The sequence below is a fragment of the Panicum virgatum genome, chromosome 4N (genome assembly GCF_016808335.1).
Source record: "Panicum virgatum strain AP13 chromosome 4N, P.virgatum_v5, whole genome shotgun sequence".
Classification (NCBI taxonomy): domain Eukaryota; kingdom Viridiplantae; phylum Streptophyta; class Magnoliopsida; order Poales; family Poaceae; genus Panicum; species Panicum virgatum.
Genome location: NC_053148.1, coordinates 49,147,865 through 49,159,072, shown reverse-complemented (window position 1 = coordinate 49,159,072; position 11,208 = coordinate 49,147,865). Strand labels below are relative to the sequence as shown.

At 53.1% G+C, this 11,208-nt stretch overlaps 1 protein-coding gene, 1 long non-coding RNA gene and 1 pseudogene across 2 annotated transcripts; all 3 read left to right on the top strand.

Moving 5' to 3' along the window:
* The first annotated feature begins 1,500 nt into the window (after nucleotides 1-1,500).
* Nucleotides 1,501-1,883, top strand: LOC120669897. Its single transcript, XR_005672873.1, has 2 exons — nucleotides 1,501-1,572; nucleotides 1,754-1,883. It is a non-coding gene; the product is annotated as an uncharacterized LOC120669897 (long non-coding RNA).
* Nucleotides 1,884-4,374: 2,491 nt separating this feature from the next.
* On the top strand, nucleotides 4,375-5,502 carry LOC120669501 (annotated as a pseudogene).
* Nucleotides 5,503-6,523: 1,021 nt separating this feature from the next.
* On the top strand, nucleotides 6,524-7,789 carry LOC120669500. Its single transcript, XM_039949240.1, has 2 exons — nucleotides 6,524-6,691; nucleotides 6,791-7,789. Exons 1-2 carry the CDS (start codon nucleotides 6,524-6,526, stop codon nucleotides 7,787-7,789), a joined length of 1,167 nt encoding a protein of 388 aa, XP_039805174.1.
* The last annotated feature ends 3,419 nt before the right edge of the window (nucleotides 7,790-11,208 follow it).

Below are 11,208 nucleotides of genomic sequence, written 5' to 3'. Positions count from 1 at the left end.
TATTTTCTCAACCTTATTTGCGATGTTGTGTTGCTATTATTATTGTTTATTGTATACTTGTACTTATAATTAAAATTTTGGCCGAACAGGTGAGACAAATAGAGATTATTATAGGGAACTAACTGAGGAGAGAAAAATTATTGTATCTGATGAAGATATTAAATTAGCCGAGTCTCTCAATACTGAGCAAATGGAAGGTTTTAACGAAATTTTTGATCATGTCATCAGAAATATAGGGAAAGTTTTCTTTGTGGATGGTCCTGGTGGGACAGGCAGGACATATCTTTACAGGGCTCTTTTGGCCAAAGTTCGATCTACGAACCGCATCGCAGTGGCTATAGCTACATCCGGTATTGCAGCATCCATCATGTCTGGTGGTCGTACGATTCATTCGAGGTTCAAAATTCCCATAAAACTTCAAGATAATTCTGTTTGCAACTTTACTAAACAAAGTGGTACTGCAGCACTATTGTGTGAGGCGTCTTTAATTATATGGGATGAGGTTGCGATGACACGAAGGTAGGCTGTGGAAATACTTGACAGATCGTTACGGGATATTACAGGATGTGATTTACCGTTTGGTGGTAAAGTAATGGTATTTGGAGGAGATTTCAGACAAGTTTTACCTGTTGTTCCTAGAGGTACTAGAGCACAAATTTGTGATGCTACCTTGCTTCAATCCTATATATGGGATGATATCAAGATAATACGGCTGAAGCAGAACATGAGGGCCCAGAATGATGTATGGTTCTCGTAGTTTCTATTAAGAATTGGTGATGGACAGAAAAGACCTTCCCAATTGATTATGTGGATCTGCCAGATGACATTATGCTTGAGTATAATGATGATCAGTCTATTGATACTCTCATCGATCATGTATTTCCTGATCTAGCTAACAACTGCACCTCCGTCAGTTATATGCACGAGCGTGCTATCTTGTCAAAAAGAAATGAGTATGTTGATAGCCTCAACGTGATGATGATGGGAAAGTTTCCTGGAGAAGAAAAGGTTTACTACAGTCATGATTCTGTAGATGATGACTCAACTAATAACTATCCTCTTGATTTTCTAAACTCAATTACTCCAAATGGTCTTCCTCCGCATGAGCTTAAAATTAAGAAAAACTGTCCTGTCATACTTCTTCGAAATCTGGACCCTCATCATGGACTGTGCAATGGAACTCGACTTATAGTGAAGACTTTTGAGGACAATGCAATTGATTGTGAAATTGTAAATGGACAGCATGCTGGAAATCGAGTTTTTATACCAAGGATTCCCTTGTCTCCATCAGAGGATATTTCACTAACTTTCAAGTTTAAGAGGAAACAATTTCCAATAAGACTCAGTTTTGGAATGACTATAAATAAAACTCGGGGTCAAACTATACCAAATGTTGGGATCTATCTTCCAGAGCCTGTTTTCTCTCATGGACAGCTATATGTTGCCTTATCAAGAGGTGTTTCACATTCAACTACATGGATGCTAGCTAAACCTAACAAAGATCTTTGATCCCACCGGCAGAAGAACCAAAAATATTATTTTCAGAGATATTCTACGGTCTTCAAAATGAAGGTATCCCGGCAGAAGAAACAAAAATATTGTTTCCAGAGATATTCTACGGTCTTCAAAATGAAGGTATCTCATATGATGTATCCTTTTTAGTGTAGATGTTGTTGGTTATCACTAATACATTATAAATTCAAAGGGCCAATCTGATTGGTTTTTTTACTAACGGAACTTTAATCGTTTGTAGTGACACCGGAGTCCATCATAAATGGGATATGAGTTGGAAATTAAATTCTGGCGACATGGTGTGAAAATTCTGCATCATTAAATTTTTATAATATGTATGTTAGATGTGGCATTCATATGTGGATTTTTTGGGGAAAAAAAGATGTGCTACAATCAAGATATGACCAATGCAAATATTTTATTTTTACCTTTACCCTCCTATATAATTCTTGCGATGTCTTAAATAGGTTGCATGTATGTATGGTCATGTCCATATGATCTGTATATCTCAAAATTTTCATTTTAGGTAAATTTGTATCGAACAATGTACTAAATATTGTATCCACGAGCTAATGGTAAATGTGGCTATGAATACATATTTTTTTGTAATATAATTCTTTTATTTAATTTTTCTAAAACACATGCGTGCCGCACATGCACCTACTAGTCCGGTCAAATGACGGATGAGAGAGATCCTTGAGAGAATGGCTGAATCAGCGTGCAGCTGGCTTACTGGCTAGGATCTGTCTGGCTTATAAAGAAATCCGCCGGTAAACGTGGTTCTGGCCCATCATTTTTTTTTGTTTTTGAAAAAAATGCTGGCCCATCATGATGAAGCAGTACTAGTATCTGTATGTACAGCCTTCATCGTAGCCACCAGCAGTTCAGGGTTGCAGCCCAGAGCGATGCTACTGTCCAAATGTAACCTGCTGCTGCAGCTCTCCTGAGTTGGCACACACACCGGAGGACAATTTTGGCCGCTTGATCATCAGATGCAATTTTGGCGCGTCGCTGACCTGGCCCGTGCGTGGTAACAACACTTGACAGGGTCTCTCTCGGATGATGCAAGCCGATCTCCAGTATATTTTGGTCTGAGGGCGGCTAATAATGGTCTGCTCCGCTCTTTCTTCTCGGTTCTCGCGGAGACGGCACCCAGATTTCCAAATGCAGAAGGCGTCGCGTCGCGTGACGGCGCACTAGTTGCTTGCTTCGAGTCTGTAACGTGTTTGACCTCATGGGGGATGGGGATGGGGTGTGATCCGGGATCCCTACCGATGCCGCAGAATTTCTTCGGAGGGGAAGACAAGGCTGGATCAGCAAAGCACAGGATCACATCGGCGGCCATAATCGTTGGCCCGCACTCGGCAGGAACATCAGCTCGCTGCGATCAAGGCTGAAATCATGCTGCTGCTTGCTGCGGAAGGGGAACCGACCAACGGGATGGTGGTTACGGGACGTGCCCACGTGATCACTGGGCAATGGCCGACACCTTCAACCAAATCCCCGTCCCCTCCAGTTGCTTGCCACCACCAGGGCGCCGCTTTCCACAAGCAAGCAGGTCGCAGAAGCTTTTCTCGGCACTGGGGCGGACTGAGCGATAGCTCAGTTGGTGAGCGCTCCCGCCGAGGACGCTGTCCACCCGGGCTCCAACCTGGCGTGCCGCACAATAAAATCCCCCTTGCTGGCAAAGTCCAGGGTTCGGGGGTTTTCCGCAGCCGGTTGCAGTAAGGCTTTCTCTTAATGAAAAATGGTGGGGCCGTCATACCCCCCGGCCGCGTTTTTTCTCGGCACTGGGGCTTTTTGGGAGGATCAAGGAACATTTCACAATGCATTCATAAGTTAAAAATCATGTAACGCAGATAGGGGTTTACTAGCGGCTGCTGTCCCTGAACAATGACAAACCAATTTTATGCTGAATAGTCTAACTCTCTCTATCCTACACAAATTGCAACATATTTTATTTCTTGACCAATGGATTGTATCAAACAACTAGTAGAGATTGCTTCACCAGATTAATGTACAACCTCAATTAGCAGGATACTGATATAATTTTCCTCTGAAAATTAAAGGACCATGTCCGGCGTAGGTGACCTACCTCGTTGCTTGGCTGCAGGGTCGACGACGACAGGAGGAAGATAGTGACTTGACACAGTAGTGCCCATGGCGACTCGCCGCTTGCAGATGGGGCTACTGCACAGTTGCCGACGATGCCAACCGGAGCGGTCGCCGGAGGTGATCAGATTGCCTCGAAGGGTACCCTAGACGACTGAACACGACGCCAGCACCGAACTGTTGTGGAGCCACAAGCCCACAACCGGGGCGATTTCAACTGGGCTGCGGGACAGCCCAGGGTGCAGGCGGGAAAAAATGGCGCAACCAGGGAAACGCGTGCGGGAAGCTCGGATTGGGAGCACGGAGAAGCGCTTTTTTTCTTACTCAATTTGCCTCCAGTTTAGGGTAGTGCGAATAATTGGGAACCTATTGGGGCATTTGTTGGAGGGCATTTTTTTCTCTTTTACTCCCTAATTTTAGCTTGAGGGATGCTTTTAGGCCATGTTTAGACTGACTTCAACAGCAAAATTGCAAATCGGAGAGGCAAATGGGAATTGCCTTCCGTGAATAGTGGTTAAAATAGTGTATTTTTTAGTCTCTCCAACAGTTGTAGAGGCAAATGCAGTCGACGCTTCCGCCGGCCAACCGCCTCCTCCTCCCCATCCCGCACGCGGCCGGCGCCCCCATCCCGCCGTCCCTTGCTCCCCATCCCGCCGCAGGCCAGGTGCGGGCGGACCCCGCCACCGCGGCCTGCTCCCCATCCCGCCACGGGGCCGGTGCGGGCGGATCCCGCCGCCCCCTGCTCCCGCCATGGCGTCGCCCTCACGACGCCGCTCTACCGGCGGGGACCCGTCCTCGCCGCTCCTTCCCTCGCCGGCCTCCCCGTCGTCCTCCGGCGGCCCGCTCGGGCGGGTCACGGGCCTCCGCGGCGCGGCGCGGTTCATCCGCCGCACGGGGAGCCGGCGCCTGATGCGGGAGCCCTCCGTGGCGGTGCGGGAGACGGCCGCCGAGCACCTCGAGGAGCGCTAGACCGACTTGGGCCTACTCCAAGCCTGTCGTCATGCTCGACGTGCTCTGGAACCTCGCCTTCGTTGCCGTCGCCGCGGCCATCCTCGCCATCCTCGCCGCCACACGAGGGAGGAGCAGGGGAGGGGAGCCGGCCCCGGATCCGCCGCCGCGAGGGAGGAGCAGGGCTGGGATTCGGCCCCCGTTCCTCCGCCTCGCCGGAACGCTGTCGGTGCCGTCGCCCGCTGCGCGAGCGAGCGGAGAGAACCGCAGCCGGCGCGCGCGAGCGAGCGGAGGGAGCCGCAGCCGCGCCGCGCCTGCTGGCCGGCCGCCCCTGCCACAGCCTCCGCCGCCCCGCTCGCGGCGCCGGCCCGTACTCCAGCGCCGCCCGCCGCCCCGTGCAGAGAGGAGAGGGAGAGGGAGCAAGGAGGGGCTCGCCGCCGTGACCGTACCGCCCGACGGAAGCCTCCGCACTGCCGCTCGCCGGAAGCCGCTGCGGAGAGACGAGGGGTGACGAGGTGGTTGGACCCGAGGGCCCTGCGGATGCATTCGAGGAGAGAGACGATGCAAATTTGCCTTCTCTGTTGGAGAACATCCCTTGCGTGAACAGTGCCAATCGAAGAGGCAAAAATGCAAATCCACTCTCTGTTGAAGTCAGTCTTAATACCAAAAAATTTTCAAGATTTCCCGTCACATCGAATTTTTAGACACATGCATTAAGCATTAAATGTAGTTTAAAAAATTAACCAATTGCACAGTTTAGCTGTAAATGATGAAATGAATCTTTTGAGCCCAATTAGTCTATAATTGAACACGAATTACCAAATAAAAACAAAAGTGCTACAGCAACTGAATCCAAAAAAATTCGCGAACTAAACACGCCCTTAGTTCTCTCTTGGAGATGCTCTAAACCTGCTACTGCAGCTCTGCTGAGTTGGAGACTTTGGCGAGAGCGAGACTCCATCCTTTGGAGACTCCTACAAAAAATATGATACGCCAAAGTCTGGTGTCTCGCCGTTTGCTCAGATGCAATTTTGGCGCGCAGGCCTATGCTGACCTTGCCCGTGCGCCTGCGCAGTATGAACATTTGACAGGATCTCTCCCTGATGATGCAAGCGGATCAACCTCAAATCTCGAGTACCAATACTCCATTATCATTTGGCCAAAGGGCAGCTAATATTGGTTGACCGTGACCACTAGAAAGAACAGCTCAGCTCTTTCTTCTCGTGGAGACGGCACCCAGTTGATTTCCAAATGCAGAAGGTCGCGTGACGGCGCAACAGTTGTTCAAGCTCGTAAAGTCGTAGTGTGTTTGACCTGATGGGGGATGGGGTATGGAACTATGGATCCGTACCAATTAGTTCGCGAACTAGGGTTGAAAACGGTGATTTCTATATTTTACCGGCTCGTTTTCGTATTTTCGGACAAATTCGGAATCAATACGAAATACGATATGTCAAATTCGAAAACGGGTCGAAAACGGTTTGCCCTGTATCCCGATGTTTTCGTATTTTCTATATTTAATCAGGATATCCCATTTTCACAAATTCGAAATATACCGTTTTTTACAGCCCAAACTCACGTCCCTTGAGGCCTTGACAGCCCAGCCCAAATCGATCTAGGTAAACGACCTGCTCACCCCACGTCCCCCGTGTTAGCTAATATGGTTAGCTTTTGTACATGCACGGCAAGGCTATCGCGTGCCTTGTGCCTTTCTGTTTCACGCATAGGATCAGATCGGCATCTCCCACGTGATTCTGTTTCTATAAGTCACGGTGGTTGAGATTGCCTAGATTAGGTCCCTATATATTGTACCCTGGTTTCTCAGATGATAATCAATCCAATATTGCGTGACCTAAATCTTCTATCATGGTATCAGAGACCGTCACGATCCGTGACCTCTCGCTTCCGCACCCCAGCCGCCGACGTAGCTACGCCGCTCCCCGTCGTGCCCATGGCGCCTCAGCCACCTCCCTCTGACGACAGCGCGCTCACTGCCGAGCAGCAGGAGCACGCGGCTGCTGAAGCTAAGAAGCTCGCCGCCGACCAGGAGGAGAAGCGCAAGGCCCTTGCCGCCGAAGCCGATGCCGCTGCCCAGGCCGCTGCTGCCGCCGCAGAACGCGTGCGCGCTGCCGCCGCCGCCATCGAGAAGGAGCGGCGCGCCGCCGCCGATCTCGCCCATCAGGCTGAAGAGGCCCGCAGACGGGCCGATCCACCCAAGGAGGACGACGACGACCCACCAGCGGACGACGCCGCCGCCTTCGAAGCCGCTGTCATCGCCAATCTCCATGCCCAGGCCGCCAGCGTGGAGAACATCAGGACTCTTGTGTCTGTCGTCCTTGATCCACTGTCCAATCACTATGATCGGTGGCGTGATCTCGTTCTCCTCACCCTGGATCGCTACGCTCTCTCCAGCCACGTCCTCTCCGATGCCGCCCACCCTGGTGTTTCGGCATGGAGGCACATGGACGCCGTCGTGCTCTCCTGGATCTACGGCGCGGTCACCACGGAGATCATGGACTCCGTCCGCGTCCGTGGCGGCACTGCTCGCCAGGCGTGGCTTGGCATCGAGGCGCAGTTCTTGGGCAACAGCGAAACTCGCGCGCTGCGCCTTGACGCCGAGTTCCGCGCCTTCTCTCAGGGTGAGCTGTCCGTCAGCGACTACTGCCGCCAGATGAAGTCCATGGCGGCCAAGCTCCGGGACCTCGGCGAGGTCATCAACGATCGCACCCTCGTCCTCAATGTTCTGCGCGGCCTCAACGACAAGTTCGGTCACATGCGGATTCACTTTCGCCGTGGCCCGTTCCCTTCGTTCGACGAGGTCCGCAATGAGCTGCTCCTCGAGGAACTCATCACCGGCACTCATGCATCGTCTTCTCCGAGTGCTCTCCTCGCCAACACCCCGAAGAGCTCCGGTACACCAACGCCGCCTGCTCCCAGCACTGGTGGCCCTGCGACCACTCCTACAGGCAGCGGGCCACAGCCACGACCCTCCACCACGGCGTCCTCCGGCAACTCCAACCGCCGCCGACGTCGGAACAAGGGCAACAGCCCGTGGCCGTCCCTCTACAACCCCTGGACGGGCAAGATCACCATGTGGCCTAACCAGGGGGGTGACACCGGCCATCAGCAAGGACAGCAGCGCCCTCCATCTCAGCAGAACGCGCCGAACCCGCGCGCCGGGAACCCGCAGACGGCCCAGGCCTTCCAGCAAGCGTAGGCCTATCAGCAGGCCATGCTCGCCGCCTACGTCCAGCAGCAGCAGGCGCCGCGTCCTCCGTCACCACAGTGGCAACAGGCGTACTACCAGCAGCAGCCTCCGGTGCAGCCACCTGCGCCGCCTCTATCCTCGCCATGGACTCCTTGGTCAGGCGGGTGGGATCAACAGCATCTTGGCAACAACTTCAGCACGATGACTTTGAACCCCCCCAACACCACCGAGTGGGTCGTCGACTCCGGCGCGTCCTCTCACATGACGCCCGACATCGGTAACGTTTCGCTGTTTCGCCCGCCACGTTCCGCTTATCCTTCCTCCATTATCATTGGCAATGGTTCCACTCTCCCTGTCACAGCTTCTGGTCATTCAGTCTTACCAGGCCCCTTTTATCTTAATAATATTCTTGTTGCTCCTGATATTATTAAGAACCTTCTATCTGTTCGCCAGTTTACCACTGATAACCGGTGTTCCATTGAGTTTGACCCATTTGGCCTCTCTGTGAAGGATCTTCGCACCAGGAACGTGATCACCAGGTGCAATAGCGCTGGCCCGCTCTACTCGTTGTCCCTCCCGGTGTCATCTTCCTCACAGCGCGCCCTTGTTGCTGCCACCGCCACACCAGTCGACACTTGGCATCGCCGCCTTGGCCACCCCGGCTCTGAGGCCCTGTCCAAGCTCATTAGTACTACAGCCATCTCTTGTAATAAAAGCACAATCGACACCTTATGTCATGCATGACAGCTTGGTCGTCACATCCGTTTGCCTTTTCACAATTCAAACTCTCGTGCACTCAAGAATTTTGATTTGATTCATTGTGATCTTTGGACATCTCCTGTGTCAAGTGTGTCCGGTTACAAGTATTATCTTGTCATTCTTGATGATTGTTCTCATTACTTATGGACGTTTCCACTTCGTCTGAAGTCTGAGACGTTTGCTGCACTAACCAATTTCTTTACATATGTGCGAACCCAGTTCGGATGTCCCATCAAGAGTGTTCAATGTGATAACGGCCGAGAATTTGATAATTCTTCTTCCCGGTCCTTCTTCCTTACTAATGGCGTGCAGCTACGGATGTCTTGCCCGTACACCTCCTCCCAAAACGGTAAAGCTGAGCGTATGATTCGGTCCATTAACAACATCGTGCGCTCCATGCTGTTTCAGGCGTCCCTCTCTGCCTCTTACTGGGTCGAAGGCCTTCACACGGCAACTTACCTATTGAACCGCCTCCCCACCAAGACGCTCGACTTTGGGACGCCCTTCTTCCACCTGTACGGATCCCACCCATCCTATGCGCATCTCCGTGTGTTCGGTTGTGCTTGCTACCCTAACCTGTCCGCCACAGCGCCGCACAAGCTCTCACCTCGGTCCACCCTTTGCATCTTTCTTGGCTATTCCTCCGATCACAAGGGGTACCGGTGTCTTGATCTGTCGTCGAACCGGATTATCATCTCTAGACACGTTGTCTTTGATGAGGCTTCCTTTCCCCGTTCCAAGACACCACCATCGACCACTGACCTTGAGCTCCTGTCTACTGACCATACGACCAGTGTTCCCCCCATTGGTCCTCCTTCTTCCGATGCAGGTTGTGACGGCGGCACTCCAGGCTTGCCATCGCTCGCGCCACACGCGGCACGTCCTACACCGGTCCTCCACCCGCTCGTCATCGCGCCACGCGCGGCCCCGGGGACGCCCGCGCCATGCGCGGCCTCCTCCGACTCGGCGACGCCTGCGACACGCGCGGCCCCGGCGACACCCGTGCCACGCGCGGCCCCGGCGACACCCGCGCCACGCGCGGCCTCCTCTGACTCGGCGACGCCCGCGCCACGCGCGGCCTCCTCCGACTCGGCGACGCCAGCACCCCGTGCGCTGGTCCCCCCGCTACCGCACGTGTACACACGGCGCCTGCGTCCGCCCGCTGCGACTGGCTCTGCGCCCAGCCCAAGCAGTGCTGCGGCTGGCCCAGCGCCCGGACCGAGCGGTGCTGCGGCTGGCCCTCCCCTTCCCAAGGGTGCCGTGCCGGTCACCCCCGTCGTCAACAACCACTCGATGGCGACCCGCGGAAAACATGGCTTCCGTCAGCCGTCCCTCCTCCATGCCTCGACGACACCATCGCCCATCCCCAAGACATACAGAAGCGCACTTGCTGACCCTAACTGGCGTGCTGCCATGGAAGAGGAATTCTCTGCGCTGATGTCCAACAACACCTGGGATTTGGTGCCTCGGCCCCCAGGCGCCAACATTGTTACAGGCAAGTGGATCTTTCGCCACAAGTACCATGCTGACGGCTCCCTTGATCGCTACAAGGCACGTTGGGTTCTTCGAGGATTCACGCAACGGCCTGGCGTCGACTATGATGAGACTTTCAGTCCAGTCGTTAAGCCCACCACCGTTCGCACAGTCATGTCCCTAGCTTTGTCGCAGCAGTGGCCTGTTCATCAACTCGATGTGAAGAACGCCTTCTTGCATGGCACCTTGTCTGAGACGGTCTACTGCAGTCAGCCTACGGGGTTCCTTGACACAGCTCATCCTGATCATGTTTGCAAGCTCAACAGATCGCTCTATGGATTGAAGCAGGCACCTCGTGCGTGGTACAGCCGTTTTGCTACTTTCCTGCTCTCCATTGGTTTTGTTGAAGCAAAGTCGGACACGTCATTGTTCATCTATCGCCATGGTCATGACACCGTCTACTTGCTTCTCTATGTGGATGATATTGTGCTCACAGCTTCCAGTCCTGCTCTCCTTCAGCGCACCATCACCGCTCTGCAGCAGGAATTCTCGATGAAGGATCTCGGTGAGCTCCATCATTTTCTGGGCATTGCTGTTCAGCGCCGATCTGGTGGATTGTTTCTCTCACAGCGACAATACACTCTGGACATTCTGGAACGTGCCAACATGACTCAGTGTAAGCCATGCAGCACACCAGTGGATACCCAGACTAAGCTTTCAGCGACAGATGGTAACCCTGTGACCGACGCCACGGACTACAGAAGCCTGGTTGGTGCCTTGCAGTACCTCACCTTCACGCGGCCAGATATCTCCTATGCTGTGCAGCAGGTGTGTCTTCATATGCATGCTCCGCGTGAGCCTCACCTATCGGCTGTGAAGCGCATTCTGCGTTATTTACGCGGCACCCTTGATCATGGGCTCCTCCTTCGACCGTCGTCGCCTTCCGAGCTTGTGGTCTACACTGACGCCGACTGGGCGGGTTGCCCGGATACCCGTAAGTCCACCTCAGGCTTTGCTGTTTTCTTGGGCTGCAATCTGGTTTCCTGGTCCTCCAAGCGCCAGACTACGGTGTCCCGTTCCAGTGCTGAGGCTGAGTACAGGGCAGTTGCAAATGGTGTTGCTGAGGCTTGTTGGCTGCGACAGCTACTTCTGGAACTTCACTGTCCTCTCAAACGATCCACACTTGTCTATTGTGA